Below are 21,784 nucleotides of genomic sequence, written 5' to 3'. Positions count from 1 at the left end.
GAAGCTTTTAAAAATTAATGATGCCCGGACATCTACCTTCCCCCTCATCTTTAAAGGTAGACCAGACATTGTGAATCAGCAGAAACTCCCATTTATTATGTGTGCAAGTCAACGGTGGGGGTAGATAGTGGGCTGAGAGGAAATCCAAAGTAATGCTGGCATTTTACAGGAGTTGGACATGTAATATATCCACAAAAGATATTGAGATGGATTTCCAGGGCACTGCTTGGAGGGTGGTGTTAGAGAAACAGGAAAGTGATGCATTAAAGAAGCAGGGGGTGGTCAACGTTATCTAATTTACAGCTGAGGGAAGATAAGGACTGAAAAGTGGAGGTTAGCTCAGTCAGAGATGTATACCCAAAGCAGAAGTGAGTTGGGTGAGGGGTGGGGTGCCACACTCTGGGAGTGAGGCTACAGTGTTCATAGAGCCTTCCATGGTAGGATTGGGAAGAATGTTATCTGACATGGTCTGAGGATGCTGTCTTGGCGCTAGGAGGTAAGAACATGGTAGAAAGAAAGACATATCTGAAAAGATACATCTGTACATCAAGTGTAAAGGATAAGGCAATAAGAGAATGATACAATTAGCAAGTAAGTGCTGGGAGAGTCCAGAAAGGAAGTTCTGGGGAGTATGTTTGAAACTTTGTTGAAATTGTTCAGGATGTGGCCAAGAATAAAGACCAGAAACAGAGACCTCTTAAGTGAACCAGAGGCTGTTTACAAGAATCATGTGCAGCCAGACAAAATTCAACAGCTTCAGAGAGGACTGAGAACTTTGGAGAGCACTAAGTTGCTAGAACTTAATATTTTTAGAAGACAGAGTATAGAGAAATGTAAAGTGAAGTGGAGGTTTTTCACAAAGCTTGGCCATAAAGGGACAGAAGTAATGCTTCAATATCTTGAAGAATACTGAAGATCAGAGGGCTATTTTGTTTTGTTTTTGAAAGCTGAAAAGAGATTTAGACATTGGTGATTTATAGCACTTTAAAGTTGACAAAGAATTTTCATTTATATGTAAGTCAAAAACAGCATAACACTTAGAAATATCAGGATTTCATTTCTTTTAGGTTTTAACTAGCATCTACTGTTTGTCAGGAGAATCCTGACCCCTGTTTTCAGATTATTTTGAGGATAACAATATTGTCTTCCCGAAGAGCTGCTGTGACAATCAAATTGACTCATTAAAATTGTATATTATAGTACTCATTATGTGCCACTAAAAACATAAAAGTTGTTTCTTATAATCTAATTGAAGCATACTTTCAAGATTTTCCTTGTTTCTTAATTGGAAATGTGCTGAATATTCATAATTGAGGTTAATCACTCATACAGAAAAATCGTGCAACCTTTCTTTCTGGATGTGCAGGCTCTAGATTCTGGCTGGCTCTCAGATTCTAGGAGCTGAACAAAGAATAAGGACAAGTCTTAAAAGTGCAGAGACACTTTGCAGTTGTCAGGAAATAGAAGCAACCTAGATGTCCATCGGCAGATGCATGGATAAAGAAATTGTGGTACATATGTGGCTGTTCAGACTCTTTCTGACCCCATGGACCATAGCCCACCAGGCTCCTCTCTCCATGGGATTCTCCTGGCAAGAATACTGGAGTGGCATGCCATTTCTTCCTCCAGGTGGTCTTCCCCACCCAGGGATCGAACCCGTGTCTACTTCTTTGGCCAGTGGATCACTAGCACCACCTGGGAAAGCTGTGTGTATATATATTATACATTCACCTGTGAAAAGGAACGAATCTGAACTTGAATCAGGTGAGGTGGATGAACCTAGAGCCTGTTACACAGTGAAGTGAGTTAGAGAAGAACAAATATTGTATTACTACAGTAATGCATATACATGCAATCAAAAAATGGTGCTGATGAACCTACATGCAGGGTATGAATAGAGACATAAGTTTAGAGGACGGACTGTGGACACAGTAGGGGAAGGAGAGGGTGAAACAGACTGAGAGAGAAGCTTGAACATGTGCACGCCACTGTGTGTAAAATAGATGGCTGGCAGGAGGCAGCTGCATAGTGCAGGGAGCTCAGGGTGGTGCTCTGTGATGACTTAGATGGCTGGGGTGGGTGGAGGGAGGGAGGCTCAAGAGAGAGGGGATATATTTCTCCTTTGGCTGATTCAGTCAGTCTCTCCCAACAGGAAGATTCCATAAGCCTCTTATCCTTCTCCTTCAGAGGGCAGAGACACTGAAAACCAAAATCACAGAAAACTAAACCATCTGATAACCTGGACCACAGTCTTGTCTAACTTAATGAAACTATGAGCCATGCCATGTAAGGCCACCCAAGATGGATGGATCGTGCTGGAGAGGTCTGAGAGAATGTGGTCCACTGGAGAAGGGAATGGCAAACCACTTCAGTATTCTAGCCTTGAGAACTCCATGAACAGCATGAAAAGACAAAAAGATAGGACGCTGAAAGATGAACTCCCCAGGTGGGTAAGTGCCCAGTATGCTACGGGAGGTCAGTGGAGAAATAACTGCAGAAAGAATGATGAAACAGAGCCAAAGCAAAAAAAAAAAAAAAAAAACAAGTGATGGAAGTAAAGTCCAATGCTGTAAAGAGCCATACTGCATAGGAACCTGGATTGTTAGGTCCATGAATCAAGGCAAATTAAAAGTGGTCAAACAGGAGATGACAAGAGGGAACATTGACATTTTAGAAATCAGCAAACTAAAATGGACTGGAATGGATGAATTTAACTCAGATGACCATTATACTTACTATTGTGAGCAAGAATCCCTTAGAAGAAATGGGGTAGCCATCAGAGTCAACAAAAGAATCCAAAATGCAGTATTTGGATGCAATCTCAAAAACAACAGAATGATCTCTGTTTGTTTCCAAGGCAAACCATTCAGTATCACAGTATTCCAAGTCTGTGCCCTGACCAGTAATGCTGAAGATGCTGAAGTTGAAGGGTTCTATGAAGACCTACAAGACCTAGAACTAACACCTGAAAAAGGTGCCCTTTTCATTATAGGGGACCAGAATGCAAAAGTAGGAAGTCAAGAAACACTTGGAGTAACAGGCAAATTTGGCCTTGGAGTACAGAATGAAGCAGGGCAAAGGCTAATAGAGTTCTGCCAAGAGAACACACTGGCAAACACCCTCTTCCAACAACACAAGAGAAGACTCTACACATGGACATCACCAGATGGTCAGTACCAAAATCAGATTGATTATATTCTTTGCAGCCAAAGATCGAGAAGCTCTATACAGTCAGCAAAAACAAGACTGGGAGCTGACTGTGGCTCAAATCATGAACTCCTTATTGCCAAATTCAGACTTAAATTGAAGAAAGTAGGGAAAACCACTAGACCATTCAGGTATGACCTACATCAAATCCCTTACAATTATACAGTGGAAGTGACAAATAGATTCAAGGGATCAGATCTTATAGAGTACCTGAAGAACTATGGACGGGGGTTCTTGACATTGTACAAGAGGAGGTGACCAAGACCATCCCCAAGAAAAAGAAATGCAAAAAGGCACAATAGCTCTCTGAGGAGGACTTACAAATAGCTGTGAAAAGAAGAGAAGTGAAAGGCTTTTCTCCTTTGAGAAAAGGAAAGATATACCCATTTAAATGCTGAGTTCCAAAGAATAGCAAGGAGAGGTTAGAAAGCCTTCCTCAGTGATCAATGGAAAGAAATAAAGGAAAAAAATAGAGTGAGAAAGACTAGAGATCGCTTCAACAAAATTAGAGATACCAAGGGAACATTTCATGCAAAGATGGGCTCAATAAAGGACAGAAATGGTATGGACCTAACAGAAGCAGAAGATATTAAGAAGTGGCAAGAATATACCAAGAACTATACAAAAAAGATCTTCATGACCCAGATAATCATGATGTGATCATGTGGATATCTCTATGATGTGATGTGATCACTCACCAAGAGCCAGACATCCTGGAATGCGAAGTCAAGTGGGCCTTAGGAAGCATCATTATGAACAAAGTTAGTGGAGGTGATCAAATTCCAGTTGAGCTATTTCAAATCCTAAAAAATGATGCTGTGAAAGAGATGCACTCAATATGCCAGAAAATTTGGAAAACTCAGCACTGGTCACAGGACTGGAAAAGGTCAGTTTTTATTCCAATCCCAAGGAAAGACAATGCCAAAGAATGCTCAAACTACTACACAGTTGCACTCATCTTGCTGCTGCTGCTGCTGCTGCTAAGTCACTTCAGTTGTGTCCAACTCTGTGCAACCCCATAGACGGCAGCCCACCAGGCTCCGCCATCCCTGGGATTCTCCAGGCAAGAGTACTGGAGTGGGTTGCCATTTCAGCAAAGTGATGCTCAAAATTCTCCAAAACAGGCTTCAGCAGAACATGAACCATGAACTACCAGATGTTAAGCTGGATTTAGAAAAGGCAGAGGAACCAGACATCAAATTGCCAACATCCAACATCCGATGCATCATCAAAAGAGCAAGAGAGTTTGAGAAAAACATCTACTTCTGCTTTATTGACCACACCAAAGCCTTTGACTGTGTGAATCACAACATAATGTGGAAAATTCTTCAAGAGATGGGAATACCAGACGACCTCACCTGCCTCCTAAGAAATCTGTATTCAGGTCAAGAAGGAACATTTAGAACTGCACATGGAACAACAGACTGCTTCCAAATAGAAAAAGGAGTATGTCAAGGCTGAATATTGTCACTCTGCTTATTTAACTTACATGCAGGGTACATCATGAGAAATGCTGGACTGGATGAAGCACAAGCTGGAATCAAGATTGCCGGGAGAACTATCAATAACCTCAGATATGCAGATGATGCCATCCTTATGGTAGAAAGTGAAGAACTAAAGAGCCTTTTGATGAAAGTGAAAGAGGGGAGTGAAAAAGTTGGCTTAAAATTCAACATTCAGAAAACTAAGATCATGGCATCCAGTCCCATCACTTCATGGCAGATAGATGGGGAAACAATGGAAATAGTGACAGACTTTATTTTGGGGGGCTTGAAAATCACTGCAGCCATGAAATTAAAAGATGCTGCTTGGAAGAAAAGCTATGACCAACCTAGATGGCATATTAAAAAGCAGAGACATTAGTTTGCCGACAAAGTCCGTCTAGTCAAAGCTATGGTTTTTCCGGTGTGAATGTGAAAGTTGGAATATAAAGAAAGTTGAGCACTGAAGAACTGATGCTTTTTCTGGAATTTTCAGAATTGATCTCAAGTCTGTTTCCATTTCCCAGTCTGTTGTTTTGAAGTTGTATCCTTGGAAATACAATTCTGGGGGGGGATGATATCAGAGAATGTGTTAATAGCCTGACTGAGATTTCAGCAGCCTTGCCAACATTTGTCTTGGTGGCAGCAAATGAAGCCAAACTGTATCTTAAAGAACCTGTTGTCCCTTTAAATATGGCGTTGCCACAAGCTGCATTTGAGACCCATTGCAGCAGCATTTCCAGGAGTCCGCTGACAAGAGAGACCCTTCCGGTCTTTCTTACTGATCGACACACGAAGGAAGTAGTTCAGCAGTTCATTGATGTCCTGAGTATCGCAGTCAAGAGACGTGTCTTGTGTTTACCTAGGGATGAAAAGCTGACATCAGGCGAAGTTTTGAAAACTAATAATAGGAAAGCAAATGTTGCAGTTCTGTTTTCTGGAGGGATAGATTCCATGGTCATTGCAGCGCTTGCTGACCATCATATTCCTTTAGATGAACCAATTGATCTTCTCAATGTGGCTTTCATGACTAAAGAAAAGATCATACCAGTTAATTTTAACAAAAAAGGGAGAAAACAGAAAAATCATTGTGAGATGCCCTCTGAGGAATTCTCCGGAAGCGCTGCTGCTGCCGCCGCTGCCAGCCCTGGGGAACAGTTCAGTGTACCAGATCAAGTCACAGGAAGAGCGGGACTGAAAGAACTGCACGCTGCCAGCCCATCGCGGATTTGGAATTTTGTTGAAATTAATGTTTCTCTAGAAGAACTGCAAAGATTAAGAAGAACTCGAATATCGCACTTGATCCAGCCCTTGGATACAGTCCTGGATGATAGCATTGGCTGTGCAGTCTGGTTTGCTTCCCGAGGAGCTGGCTGGTTAGTGACCCAGGATGGAGCACAGCCGTATCACAGTCGTGCAAAGGTGGTTCTCACTGGAATTGGTGCCGATGAGCAGCTTGCGGGTTATTCTCGTCATCGGGCCCGCTTCCTGACACATGGGCTGGAAGGACTGAATGAGGAAATCGCAATGGAGCTGGGTCGAATTTCTTCTAGAAATCTTGGTCGTGATGGTAGAGTTATCAGTGATCATGGAAAAGAAGCAAGATTTCCTTTCCTGGATGAAAATGTTGTCTCCTTTCTAAATTCCCTACCAGTCTGGGAAAAGGCAAACTTGACTTTACCCCGTGGAATTGGTGAAAAACTAATTTTGCGTCTTGCAGCAGTGGAACTTGGTCTAACAGCCTCTGCTCTTCTGCCAAAGCGGGCCATGCAATTTGGATCCAGAATTGCAAAAATGGAAAAGAATAATGAAAAGGCATCTGATAAATGTGAAAGACTCCAAATCATCTCCTTAGAAAACCTTTCTGTTGAAAACTAGATGTTTCATAGTGTAAGAACATTTACTGAATGGTGGTTTTTTTAAAAAATAAAATACTCTGCTTTATTATTGCCTAAAAAAAAAAAAAAGAACTGATGCTTTTGAACTGTGGTGGTGGAGAAGACTCTTGAGAGTCCCTTGGACAGCAAGGAGATCCAACCAGTCCATCCTAAAGGAAGTCAGTCCCGAATATTCATTGGAAGGACTGATGCTGAAACTCCAATACTTTGGCCACCTGATGTGAAGAACTGACTCATTGGAAAAGACCCTGATGCTGGGAAAGATTGAAGGCAGGAGGAGAAGGGGATGACAGAGGATGAGATGGCTGGATGGCATCACTGACTCAATGGACATGAGTTTGAGTAAACTCTGGGAGTTGGTGATGGACAGGGAGGCCTGGAGTGCTGCAGTCCATGGGGTCACAAAGAGTTGGACACGACTGAGTGACTGAAGTGAACTGAATTGATTGCTCATTCACATTGTTGTACAGTGGAAACCAGCATGACATTGTCAAGCAATTATCCTCAAACTAAATTTTTTTTTAAAGTACAGTGAATTTTAAGTATGATTATCAAACTGAGTATATCACCCAGACAGGGAATGGTTGAAAAATGAGGGAAGATAGCAGCAGCTGGTCTGCAGGTAAGATCTGGAGTCTGATCCAACATTGAAGTAACAGTGAAAATTCTCAAGTTCATATTGGATCTTTGTATGTTAGTTTTCTGTAATTCACAAAATTGGAAAGGTAATAGGAACATCCAGGAATCATTTTAGCATTGCCTTTCTTTAGGTTGTATGAGTGCATTTTTAAATGATTGAATACAGCCATTTACAGATAATCACTCCTTTTTAAAAGGTTGCCCACTAAAATCCATAATCCCATTACAAATATATTTTATTTACTTCTCATTGCATGTATTATTTCTGTATTGGCTTTCTTCCATATCAAGTACAAGAGTCAATAAGCACTTTTTATGGCTTCCTCTGTTATTTCTTCAGGTGTTTAAAAAAGCAGTTGTGTTCAAGATTTCATGCCATTTACATTTTAGAACATGGTTATCATCTGTTCACAAATTTTGGAAAATTATTCATTTTGAGCATTTTCCATGCATTGTTTCGTCCCAGGGGTGAAATTTTTGGAAAACCCTAGTAACATATATTCAATCATTTTTGATGATGATAAGGTAGGAAGGAAAAAATCAGCTCTTTTTTTTAAAGTGAGATAAGAGACATAAAATTTACCTCTTAACCATTTTTAAGTGCATAGTACAGTCATGTTAATAGTATGTATATCATTGTGCAGTGAATTTCTCCAGTTTTTTTCATCTTTCAGAACTCCAATTCTATACTCGTTGAACAACTCTTTCTCCTCCCTCCAGCCCAAGCAAAAACCATTCTACTTTCTAATTCTAAGTGTTTGACTATTTTGGATACTTTAAGTGGAGACATGCAGTATTTGTCTTTTTCGAGGCTATCATATTCACATAATGTCCATCGATGCAGAATTTCCATCTTTTTTAAGGCTGATTATTATACCATTGTATGTTTATACCACATTTCTTTATCCATTTATCCACTGAAAGACATTTAGGTTGTTTCCACCTCTTGGCTGTTGTAAATAATGTTGCAATGAATATGGATGTGCAAATATGTCTTTAAGATCCTGTTTTCAGTTCTTTGGAATGCTGGACCATATGGTAATTCTAATTTCAATTTTTACAGTGTTCCGTAGTGACTGTGCCATTTTACACTCCAAACAACAGTGTAAAATTGTTTCAGTTTCTCCTTACCTTTCCTGACACTTGTCGTTTTCTGGTTTTGTTGTTGTTGTTATTTTTCTAGCTGTGATGAGGTGGTATCTCATTCTGGTTTTGGATTTGCATTTTCTTGATTATGACTAGTGTTGAGCATCTTTTCATGTACTCATGGGCCTTTTTTATATGTTCTTTGGAGAAATGTCTATTCAAGTCATTTTTTCATTTTCAATTGATTTTCTTTTCTATTGAGTTCTAGGATCTCTTTGTATACTTTGGAGATTAACCCCTTATCATATATATAGTTTCTAAATATTTTCTCCCATTCCATAGGCTTCCTTTTCACTCTTGTTTCCTTTGCTGCAGAGAAATTTTAATTTTGATATAGTATTATTCATCAACTTTTGCTTTTGCTTTCTGTACTTTTAGTCTCATATCAAAAAAATTACTGCCAAATCCAATGTCATGAAACTTTCCCCACATGTTTTCTTCTGGGAGATTTAAGTCCATTTTTACTTAATTTTTAAATATGTGTAAGATATTCAAATACATTATTTGAATGTTGATATTCAGTTATCTTAAGACCATTTATAAAATAGACTATTCTTTCCCTATTGTGTAGCCTTGGTATCCTTGTCAAAGAACATTTGAAACTATCTGTGAAAGTTTATTTGTGGAATCTCTGCTCTGTTCCATTGGTCTGTATAGGTCTATGTCAGTACCATACTGTTTTGATTACTGTATCTTTGGAATATGTTTGAAGTCAGGAATGTGAGGCCTCCAGCTTTACTTTTCTTTCTCAAGATTGTTTTGGCTAGACAGAGTACTTTGAGATTCTATATCAATTTTAACATTTTTTTTTTTGCAAAATTACCATTGGAATTTTGATAGGAATTGCATTGACTATAGATTGTTTTCGGTAGTTTGGACATTTTAATAATGTTAAGTCTTTCACTTCTTGAACAGAGAGTGTGTTTCCACCTATTTTGGTTATATTTCATTTCTTTCAGCAATGTTTTATACTTTTTAGTGTATAAGACTTTCACCTTCTTGGCTAAGTTTATTCCTAATTATTTTTTATTGTAATTGAATTGTTTGATTGTAATTTTAAAAATTATTTTTATATTGTAATTGAGATTTTTCCCTAATTTCTTTTTGAGATTGTGCATTGTTAGTGCCTAGATATGCAACTGATTTTTTTGTGAAATCAATAAGGTTTCCTGCATAAAAGATCATGTCACCATGTCATGAGAATAAAGATAATTTTACTTCTTTATGATTAAGATGCCTTTAATTTCAAGCCTGATTTCCATAACTTAGAAGTTCCAATTCAGTATCACAGAGAAGTGGCAAGAGTGGATATTCTTGCATTATTCCTGAGCTTAGTAGAGAAGTTTTCTGGTTTTTACCATTGAGCAGGATGTTCCGTATGGGTTTTTAATATATGGACCTTATTATTTTTTGGCAATTTCCTTATATATCTAGTTTATTGAGTGTGTTTATCATGAGAAATTTTTGAATTTTGCAAAGTGTCTTTTCTGCATATATTAAGATAACGTGATTTTTTTACATCATTTGTTCTGTTAATATGGTGTATCATATTGACTAATTTTCATATGTTTGAGACATTGTTACATCCCAGAGATGAGTCTCAATTGGTTATGGCACATAATTCTTTTAATGTGCTGTTGAAATCAGCTTGTTAATATTTTGTTGAGGATTTTTGTATCTATTAATATATTCACCAAGGATATTGGCCTGTAGTTTTCTTTTTTTTTCTAGTGTCTTTGTCTGGTTTTAGTATCAGAGTAAGGCTGACCTGATAAAATAAGTTTGGAAGTGTTCTAGCCCCTTTAATTTTTTTGGAAGAGTTTGGAAAGAATTGGTGTTAATTCTTCTTTATGTGTTTGGAAGAATTCATTAGTGAAGCCATCTGTTCCTCTTTATTGTTTTTTGTATGTTTGCCTTTTAAAACCTCTTTTTAAAAATATTTTTTTTTTTATTGAAGGATAATTTCTTCGCAGAATTTTGTTGTTTTCTGTCAAACCTCAACATGAATCAGCCATATGTATACATATATCCCCTCCCTTTGTTGAGGTTTTGGATTTGTTATTCAATCTCCTTACTAGTTACAGCTCTGTTCAGATTTTTTTCTTGCTTCATGATTTCATTTTGGTAGGGTGTATATTTGTGTAAATTTATCTATTTCTTATAGGTTGTCTAATTTGGTGTATAATTGTTCATGGTAGTCTCTTATGATACTTTTAATTCCATGGCATCAGTTGTAATGTCTCCTCTTTCATTTCTGATTTTTATTATTTGAGGTTTTTTCACTTCTTTTTTCTTTTCTAGCTAAGGAATTATCGATATCATTGATTTTAAAAACTCTTAGTTTTATTGATTTTTTGTTTTCCTACTATTTTATTTATTTATAATCTTCATTTTTTTTTTTTTTTTGGTTTCTTTTGTTTCATTTTCAGTTTGTTCTTCTTTTTCTAGTTCCTTGAGATATGAAGCTATGTTGTTGATTTGCAACCTTTCTTTCTTCTTTTGGCTGTGTGGCATGTTAAGATTTTAGTTCCCCAACCAGAGATTGAACCTGCCCTCCCTGCACTGGGAGTGTAGGGTCTTAACCACTGGACCACAAGGGAAGTTCCATCTTCCTTCTTTTTCTTTTTTCCCCATCTATTTTTATTAGTTGGAGCCTAATTACTTTACAATATTGTAGTGGTTTTTGTGATACATTGACATGAATCAGCCATGGATTTACATGTGTTCCCCATCCTGAACCCCCCTCCCACCTCCCTCCCCATCCCATTCCTCTGGGTCTTCCCAGTGCACCGGCCCTGAGCACTTGTCTCATGCATCCAACGTGGGCCGGTGATCTTTTTCACCCTTGATAGTATACTTGTTTCAATGCTATTCTCGCAGAACATCCCACCCTCACCTTCTCCCACAGAGCCTAAAAGTCTCTTCTGTACATCTGTGTCTCTTTTTCTGTTTTGCATATAGGGTTATCGTTACCATCTTTTTAAATTCTATATATATGAGTTAATATACTGTATTGGTCTTTATCTTTCTGGCTTACTTCACTCTGTGTAATGGGCTCCAGTTTCATCCATCTCATTAGAACTGATTCAAATGAATTCTTTTTAATGGCTCAGTAATATTCCATAGTGTATATGTACCACAGCTTCCTTATCCATTCATCTGCTGATGGGCATCTAGGTTGCTTCCATGTCCTGGCTATTATAAACAGTGCTGCGATGAACATTGGGGTGCACGTGTCTCTTTCAGATCTGGTTTCCTCAGTGTGTATGCCCAGAAGTGGGATTTCTGGGTCATATGGCAGTTCTATTTCCAGTTTTTTAAGAAATCTCCACACTGTTTTCCATAGCGGCTGTACTAGTTTGCATTCCCACCAACAGTATAAGAGGGTTCCCTTTTCTCCACACCCTCTCCAGCATTTATTGCTTGTAGACTTTTGGATAGCAGCCATCCTGACTGGCGTGTAGTGGTACCTCATTGTGGTTTTGATTTGCATTTCTCTGATAATGAGTGATGTTGGGCATCTTTTCATGTGTTTGTTAGCCATCTGTATGTCTTCTTTGGAGAAATGTCTGTTTAGTTCTTTGGCCCATTTTTTGACTGGGTCATTTATTTTTCTGGAATTGAGCTGCAGGAGTTGCTTGTATATTTTTGAGATTAATCCTTTGTCTGTTTCTTCATTTGCTATTATTTTCTCCCAATCTGAGGGCTGTCTTTTCACCTTGCTTATAGTTTCCTTTGTTGTGCAAAAGCTTTTAAGTTTCATTAGGTCCCACTTGTTTATTTTTTGCTTTAATTTCCAATATTCTGGGAGGTGGGTCATAGAAGATCTTGCTGTGATTTATGTCGGAGAGTGTTTTGCCTATGTTCTCCTCTAGGAGTTTTGTAGTTTCTGGTCTTACATTTAAGTCTTTAATCCATTTTGAGTTTATTTTTGTGTATGGTGTTAGAAAGTGTTCTAGTTTCATTCTTTTACAAGTGGTTGACCAGTTTTCCCAGCACCACTTGTTAAAGAGGTTGTCTTTTTTCCATTGTATATCCTTGCCTCCTTTGTCAAAGATAAGGTGTCCATAGGTTCGTGGATTTATCTCTGGGCTTTCTATTCTGTTCCACTGATCTATATTTCTGTCTTTGTGCCAGTACCATACTGTCTTGATGACTGTGGCTTTGTAGTAGGGTCTGAAGCCAGGCAGGTTGATTCCTCCAGTTCCATTCTTCTTTCTCAAGATTACTTTGGCTATTCGAGGTTTTTTGTATTTCCATACAAATTGTGAAATCATTTGTTCTAGTTCTGTGAAGAATACCGTTGGTAGCTTGATAGGGATTGCATTGAATCTATAGATTGCTTTGGTTAGTATAGCCATTTTCACAATATTGATTCTTCCAATCCATGAACACAGTATATTTCTCCATCTATTTGTGTCCTCTTTGATTTCTTTCATCAGTGTTTTATAGTTTTCTATGTATAGGTCTTTTGTTTCTTTAGGTAGATATCCTCCTAAGTATTTTATTCTTTTTCTTGCAATGGTGAATGGTATTGTTTCCTTAATTTCTCTTTCTGTTTTTTCATTGTTAGTATACAGGAATGCAAGGGATTTCTGTGTGTTAATTTTATATCCTGCAACTTTACTATATTCATTGATTAGCTCTAGTAATTTTCTGGTAGAGTCTTTAGGGTTTCCTATGTAGAGGATCATGTCATCTGCAAACAGTGAGAGTTTCACTTCTTCTTTTCCTATCTGGATTCCTTTTACTTCTTTTTCTGCTCTGATTGCTGTGTCCAACACTTCCAAAGCTATGTTGAATAGTAGTGGTGAGAGTGGGCACCCTTGTCTTGTTCCTGATTTCAGGGGAAATGCTTTCAACTTTTCACCATTGAGGGTGATGCTTGCTGTGGGTTTGTCATATATAGCTTTTATCATGTTGAGGTATGTTCCTTCTATTCCTGCTTTTTGGAGATTTTTAATCATAAATGAGTGTTGAGTTTTGTGAAAGGCTTTCTCTGCATCTGTTGAGATAATCATATGGTTTTTATCTTTCAATTTGTTAATGTGGTGTATTACATTGATTGATTTGCGGATATTAAAGAATCCTTGCATTCCTGGGATAAAGCCCACTTGGTCATGGTGTATGATTTTTTTAATATGTTGTTGGATCCTGTTTGCCTGAATTTTGTTAAGGATTTTTGCATCTGTGTTCATCAGTGATATTGGCCTGTAGTTTTCTTTTTTTGTGGCATCTTTGTCTTGTTTTGGAATTAGGGTGATGGTGGCCTCATAGAATGAGTTTGGAAGCTTACCTTCTTCTGCAATTTTCTGAAAGAGTTTGAGTAAGATAGGTGTTAGCTCTTCTCTAAATTTTTGGCAGAATTCAGCTGTGAAGCCATCTGGTCCTGGGCTTTTGTTTGCTGGAAGATTTTTGATTACAGTTTCGATTTCCTTGCTTGTGATGGGTCTGTTAAGATCTTCTATTTCTTCCTGGTTCAGTTTTGGAAAGTTGTACTTTTCTAAGAATTTGTCCATTTCATCCAAGTTGTCCATTTTATTGGCATAGAGCTGCTGGTAGTAGTCTCTTATGATCCTTTGTATTTCAGTGTTGTCTGTTGTGATCTCTCCATTTTCATTTCTGATTTTGTTAATTTGGTTCTTCTATCTTTGTTTCTTCATGCGTCTTGCTAATGGTTTGTCAATTTTGTTTATTTTTTCAAAAAATCAGCTTTTAGCTTTGTTGATTTTTGCTATGGTCCCTTTAGTTTCTTTTGCATTTATTTCTGCCCTGATTTTTAAGATTTCTTTCCTTCTGCTAACCCTGGGGTTCTTCATTTCTTCCTTCTCTAATTGCTTTAGGTGTAGAGTTAGGTTATTTATTTGGCTTTTTTCTTGTTTCTTGATGTAAGCCTGTAATGCTATGAACCTTCCCCTTAGCACTGCTTTTACAGTTTCCCATAGGTTTTGGGTTGTTGTGTTTTCATTTTCATTCATTTCTATACATATTTTGATTTCTTTTTTGATTTCTTCTGTGATTTGTTGGTTATTGAGAAGTGTGTTATTTAGCCTCCATATGTTTGAAGTTTTAACAATTTTTTTCCTGTAATTGAGATCTAATCTTACTGCACTGTGGTCAGAAAAGATGACTGGAATGATTTCAATTTTTTTGAATTTTCCAAGACCAGATTTATGGCCCAGGATGTGATCTATTCTGGAGAAGGTTCCGTGTGCACTTGAGAAAAAGGTGAAGTTGATTGTTTTGGGGTGAAATGCCCTATAGATATCAATTAGGTCTAGCTGGTCCATTGTGTCATTTAAGGTTTGTGTTTCCTAGTTAATTTTCTGTTTAGTTGATCTATCCATAGTTGTGAGTGGGGTGTTAATGTCTCCCACTATTATTGTGTTACTATTAATTTCCTCTTTCATACTCGTTAGCGTTTGCTGTACATATTGCCGGGCTCCTATGTTGGGTGTATATATATTTATAATTGTTATATCTTCTTCTTGGATTGATCCTTTGATCATTATGTAGTGTCCTTCTTTGTCTCTTTTCACATCCTTTAATTTTTTTTTCTCTTTATTTTTTTCTGTTTTTTACATTTCAGTGGGTTTTGTCATACATTGATATGAATCAGCCATGGATTTACACGTATTCCCCATCCCGATCCCTCCTCCCACCTCCCTCTCCACCCGATTCCTCTGGGTCTTCCCAGTGCACCAGGCCCGAGCACTTGTCTCATGCATCCCACCTGGGCTGGTGATCTGTTTCACCATAGATAGTATACATGCTGTTCTTTTGAAATATCCCACCCTCACATTCTCCCACAGAGTTCAAAAGTCTGTTCTGTATTTCTGTGTCTCTTTTTCTGTTTTGCATATAGGGTTATCATTACCATCTTTCTAAATTCCATATATGTGTTAGTATGCTGTAATGTTCTTTATCTTTCTGGCTTACTTCACTCTGTATAAGGGGCTCCAGCTTCATCCATCTCATTAGGACTGGTTCAAATGAATTCCTTTTAACGGCTGAGTAATATTCCATAGTGTATATGTACCACAGCTTCCTTATCCATTCATCTGCTGATGGGCATCTAGGTTGCTTCCATGTCCTGGCTATTATAAACAGTGCTGCGATGAACATTGGGGTGCACGTGTCTCTTTCAGATCTGGTTTCCTCAGTGTGTATGCCCAGAAGTGGGATTTCTGGGTCATACGGCAGTTCTGTTTCCAGTTTTTTAAGAAATCTCCACACTGTTTTCTATAGCGGCTGTACTAGTTTGCATTCCCACCAACAGTGTAAGAGGGTTCCCTTTTCTCCACACCCTCTCCAGCATTTATTGCTTGTAGACTTTTGGATAGCAGCCATCCTGACTGGCGTGTAATGGTACCTCATTGTGGTTTTGATTTGCATTTCTCCGATAATGAGTGATGTTGGGCATCTTTTCATGTGTTTGTTAGCCATCTGTATGTCTTCTTTGGAGAAATGTCTGTTTAGTTCTTTGGCCCATTTTTTGATTGGGTCATCTATTTTTCTGGAATTGAGCTTCAGGAGTTGCTTGTATATTTTTGAGATTAATCCTTTGTCTGTTTCTTCATTTACTATTATTTTCTCCCAATCTGAGGGCTGTCTTTTCACCTTACTTATAGTTTCCTTTGTAGTGCAAAAGCTTTTAAGTTTCATTAGGTCCCATTTGTTTAGTTTTGCTTTTCTTTCCAATATTCTGGGAGGTGGGTCATAGAAGATCTTGCTGTGATTTATGTCGGAGAGTGTTTTGCCTATGTTCTCCTCTAGGAGTTTTATAGTTTCTGGTCTTACATTTAGATCTTTAATCCATTTTGAGTTTATTTTTGTGTATGGTGTTAGAAAGTGTTCTAGTTTCATTCTTTTACAAGTGGTTGACCAGTTTTCCCAGCACCACTTGTTAAAGAGGTTGTCTTTTTTCCATTGTATATCCTTGCCTCCTTTGTCAAAGATAAGGTGTCCATAGGTTCGTGGATTTATCTCTGGGCTTTCTATTCTGTTCCATTGATCTATATTTCTGTCTTTGTGCCAGTACCATACTGTCTTGATGACTGTGGCTTTGTAGTAGGGTCTGAAGCCAGGCAGGTTGATTCCTCCAGTTCCATTCTTCTTTCTCAAGGTTACTTTGGCTATTCGAGGTTTTTTTTATTTCCATACAAATTGTGAAATTCTTTGGTCTAGTTCTGTGAAGAATACCGTTGGTAGCTTGATAGGGATTGCATTGAATCTATAGACTGCTTTGGGTAGAATAGCCATTTTGACAATATTAATTCTTCCAATCCATGAACACGGTATGTTTCTCCATCTGTTTGTGTCCTCTTTGATTTCTTTCATCAGTGTTTTATAGTTTTCTATGTATAGGTCTTTTGTTTCTTTAGGTAGATATACTCCTAAGTATTTTATTCTTTTTGTTGCAATGGTGAATGGTATTGTTTCCTTAATTTCTCTTTCTGTTTTTTCATTGTTAGTATATAGGAATGCAAGGGATTTCTGTGTGTTAATTTTATATCCTGCAACTTTACTATATTCATTGATTAGCTCTAGTAATTTTCTGGTAGAGTCTTTAGGGTTTTCTATGTAGAGGATCATGTCATCTGCAAACAGTGAGAGTTTCACTTCTTCTTTTCCTATCTGGATTCCTTTTACTTCTTTTTCTGCTCTGATTGCTGTGTCCAACACTTCCAAAGCTATGTTGAATAGTAGTGGTGAGAGTGGGCACCCTTGTCTTGTTCCTGATTTCAGGGGAAATGCTTTCAACTTTTCACCATTGAGGGTGATGCTTGCTGTGGGTTTGTCATATATAGCTTTTATCATGTTGAGGTATGTTCCTTCTATTCCTGCTTTTTGGAGATTTTTAATCATAAATGAGTGTTGAGTTTTGTGAAAGGCTTTCTCTGCATCTGTTGAGATAATCATATGGTTTTTATCTTTCAATTTGTTAATGTGGTGTATTACATTGATTGATTTGCGGATATTAAAGAATCCTTGCATTCCTGGGATAAAGCCCACTTGGTCATGGTGTATGATTTTTTTAATATGTTGTTGGATCCTGTTTGCTAGAATTTTGTTAAGGATTTTTGCATCTATGTTCATCAGTGATATTGGCCTGTAGTTTTCTTTTATTGTGGCATCTTTGTCTTGTTTTGGAATTAGGGTGATTGTGTCCTCATAGAATGAGTTTGGAAGCTTACCTTCATCTGCAATTTTCTGAAAGAGTTTGAGTAAGATAGGTGTTAGCTCTTCTCTAAATTTTTGGCAGAATTCAGCTGTGAAGCCATCTGGTCCTGGGCTTTTGTTTGCTGGAAGATTTTTGATTACAGCTTCGATTTCCTTGCTTGTGATGGGTCTGTTAAGATCTTCTATTTCTTCCTGGTTCAGTTTTGGAAAGTTGTACTTTTCTAAGAATTTGTCCATTTCATCCAAGTTGTCCATTTTATTGGCATAGAGCTGCTGATGGTAGTCTCTTATGATCCTTTGTATTTCAGTGTTGTCTGTTGTGATCTCTCCATTTTCACTTCTAATTTTGTTAATTTGGTTCTTCTCTCTTTGTTTCTTAATGAGTCTTGCTAATGGTTTGTCAATTTTGTTTATTTTTTCAAAAAATCAGCTTTTAGCTTTGTTGATTTTTGCTATGGTCTCTTTAGTTTCTTTTGCATTTATTTCTGCCCTGATTTTTAATATTTCTTTCCTTCTGCTAACCCTGGGGTTCTTCATTTCTTCCTTCTCTAATTGCTTTAGGTGTAGAGTTAGGTTATTTATTTGGTTTTTTTCTTGTTTCTTGATGTAAGCCTGTAATGCTATGAACCTTCCCCTTACACTGCTTTTACTGTGTCCCATAGGTTTTGGGTTGTTGTGTTTTCATTTTCATTCATTTCTATACATATTTTGATTTCTTTTTTGATTTCTTCTGTGATTTGTTGGTTATTGAGAAGTGTGTTATTTAGCCTCCATATGTTTGAAGTTTTAACAATTTTTTTCCTGTAATTGAGGTCTAATCTTACTGCACTGTGGTCAGAAAAGATGACTGGAATGATTTCAATTTTTTTGAATTTTCCAAGACCAAATTTATGGCCCAGGATGTGATCTATTCTGGAGAAGGTTCCGTGTGCACTTGAGAAAAAGGTGAAGTTGATTGTTTTTGGGTGAAATGCCCTATAGATATCAATTAGGTCTAGCTGGTCCATTGTGTCATTTAAGGTTGACTCTCTGTTTTCTACCTCAGAACACCTCTATTTCTTCCTTTCCCCTTCTCTTCCCAATACAATTCTGTGATTCTTCGTAGGTGACTGGGCTACGGAGAACACTCTGGGAACAGACAGCTGCGTAGATCTGTCTCTCTCCTCTTGAGTCCCCCTTTTTCTCCTCCTGCTCACATCTATCTCCCTCCTCCCTCTCCTCTTCTTCATGTTACTCTGCGAACCTCTGTGGGTGTCCCTAACGGGGGAGAATCTTTTAGCCATTAACCTAGAAGTTTTCTTGTCAGGGCTGTATAGTTGAAGAAGTCCTGAGACTACAGGAAGAATAAAACTGAAATACAGATGCAGGAGACTTAAGCCCAAAACCTGAGAACACCAGAAAACTCCTGACTACAGGGAACATTAAGGGATAAGAGATCATCCAAAAGCCTCCATACCTACACTGAAACCAACCACCACCCAAGAGCCAATAAGTTCCAGGGCAAGACATACCATGCAAATTCTCCAGGAACACAGGAACAGAGCCCTGAACGTCAACATACACGCTGCCCAAGGTCACACCTAACACATAGACCCATCTCAAAACTCACTACTGGACACTCCACTGCACTCCAGAGAGAAGAAATCAAGTTCCACACACCAGAACACCAACGCAAGCTTCCTTAACCAGGAAACCTTGACAAGCCAATCGTCCAACCCCACCCACTTGGTAAAACCTCCACAATAAAAAGGAATCACAGACCTCCAGAATACAGAAAGCCCACTCCAGACACAGCCATCTAAACAAGATTTAAAGGCAGAAAAATACCCAACAGGTAAAGGAACATGAAAAATGCCCACCAAGTCAAACAAAAGAGGAGGAGATAGGGAATCTACCTGAAAAAGAATTTAGAATAATGATAATAAAAATGATCCAAAATCTTGAAAACAAATGGAGTTACAGATAAATAGCCTGGAGACGAAGAATGAAAAGATGCAAGAAATGTTTAATAAAGACCTAGAAGAAATAAAAAAGAGTCAATTAAAAATGAATAATGCAATGAATGAGATCAAAAACACTCTGGAGGGAACCAAGAGTAGAATAATGGAGACAGAAGATAGGATAAGTGAGGTAGAAGATAAAATGGTAGAAATAAATGAAGCAGAGTGGAATAAAGAAAAAAGGATCAAAAGAAATGAGGACAACCTCAGGGACCTCTGGGACAACGTGAAACGGCCCAACATTCGAATCATAGGAGTCCCAGAAGAAGAAGACAAAAAGAAAGGCCATGAGAAAATACTCAGGGAGATAATAGCTGAAAACTTCCCTAAAATGGGGAAGGAAATAGCCACCCAAGTCCAAGAAACCCAGAGAGTCCCAAACAGGATAAACCCAAGGCAAAACACCCCAAGACACATATTAATCAAATTAACAAAGATCAAACACAAAGAACAAATATTAAAAGCAGCAAGGGAAAAACAACAAATAACACACAAAGGGATTCCCATAAGGATAACAGCTGATCTATCAATAGAAACCCTCCAGGCCAGAAGGGAATGGCAGGACGTACTGAAAGTAATGAAAGAGAATAACCTACAACCTAGATTTCTGTATCCAGCAAGGATCTCATTCAGATATGAAGGAGAATTCAAAAGCTTTACAGATAAGCAAAAGCTGAGAGAATTCAGCACCACCAAACCAGCTCTTCAACAAATGCGAAAGGATCTTCTCTAGACAGGAAATGCAGAAAGATCGTATAAACGTGAACCCAAAACAACAAAGTAAATGGCAACGGGACCACACCTATCAATAATTACCCTAAATGTAAATGGGTTGAATGCCCCAACCAAAAGACAAAGATTGGCTGAATGGATACAAAAACAAGACCCCTATATATGCTGTCTACAAGAGACCCACCTCAAAACAAGAGACACATACAGACTAAAAGTGAAGGGCTGGAAAAAAATATTTCATGCAAACGGAGACCAAAAGAAAGCAGGAGTCGCAATACTCATATCAGATAAAATAGACTTTCAAATAAAGGATGTGAAAAGAGACAAAGAAGGACACTACATAATGATCAAAGGATCAATCCAAGAAGAAGATATAACAATTATAAATATATATGCACCCAACATAGGAGCACCGCAATATGTACGGCAAACACTAACGAGTATGAAAGAGGAAATTAATAGTAACACAATAATAGTGGGAGACTTTAATACCCCACTCACAACTATGGATAGATCAACTAAACAGAAAATTAACAAGGAAACACATCCTTTATTTGAAACTCTCGCTGTTTTCAGATGACATGATCCTCTACATAGAAAACCCTAAAGACTCTTCCAGAAAATTACTAGAGCTAATCAATGAATATAGTAAAGTTGCAGGATATAAAATTAACACACAGAAATCCCTTGCATTCCTATATACTAACAATGAAAAAACAGAGAAATTAAGGAAACAATACGATTCACCATTGCAACAAAAAGAATAAAATACTTAGGAGGATGTCCACGTAAAGAAACAAAAGACCTATACATAGAAAACTATAAAACACTGATGAAAGAAATCAAAGAGGACACAAACAGATGGAGAAACATACCGTGTTCATGGATTCGAAGAATCAATATTGTCAAAATGGCTATTCTACCCAAAGCAATCTATAGGTTCAATGCAATCCCTATCAAGCTACCAACGGTATTTTTCAGAGAACCAGAACAAAGAATTTCACAATTTGTATGGAAATACAAAAAACCTCGAATAGCCAAAGTAACCTTGAGAAAGAAGAATGGAACTGGAGGAATGAACCTGCCTGGCTTCAGACCCTACTACAAAGCCACAGTCATCAAGACAGTATGGTACTGGCACAAAGACAGAAATATAGATCAATGGAACAGAATAGAAAGCCCAGAGATAAATCCACGAACCTATGGACACCTTATCTTTGACAAAGGAGGCAAGGATATACAATGGAAAAAAGACAACCTCTTTAACAAGTGGTGCTGGGAAAACTGGTCAACCACTTGTAAAAGAATGAAACTAGAACACTTTCTAACACCATACACAAAAATAAACTCAAAATGGATTAAAGATCTAAATGTAAGACCAGAAACTATAAAACTCCTAGAGGAGAACATAGGCAAAACACTCTCCGACATAAATCACAGCAAGATCTTCTATGACCCACCTCCCAGAATATTGGAAAGAAAAGCAAAACTAAACAAA

The 21,784-nt window shown here is 37.8% G+C and overlaps 2 protein-coding genes across 2 annotated transcripts in view; both read left to right on the top strand.

Moving 5' to 3' along the window:
* The window catches only part of DCHS2 (dachsous cadherin-related 2), a 332,448-nt gene that overhangs the window by 245,109 nt on the left and 65,555 nt on the right, over window positions 1-21,784 (top strand). The window lies entirely within an intron of this gene.
* Window positions 5,171-6,643, top strand: LOC133057944 (asparagine synthetase domain-containing protein 1-like; the record flags this gene model as incomplete). Its single annotated transcript, XM_061145062.1, is given in 2 exon segments — window positions 5,171-5,254; window positions 5,256-6,643. Coding segments are annotated over 2 exon segments (1,395 nt in total), but the record flags the coding sequence as incomplete, so codon positions are not given.

The sequence above is a fragment of the Dama dama genome, chromosome 5 (assembly GCF_033118175.1).
Source record: "Dama dama isolate Ldn47 chromosome 5, ASM3311817v1, whole genome shotgun sequence".
Lineage (NCBI taxonomy): Eukaryota > Metazoa > Chordata > Mammalia > Artiodactyla > Cervidae > Dama > Dama dama.
This window is presented reverse-complemented; position numbering and strand designations above follow the sequence as displayed.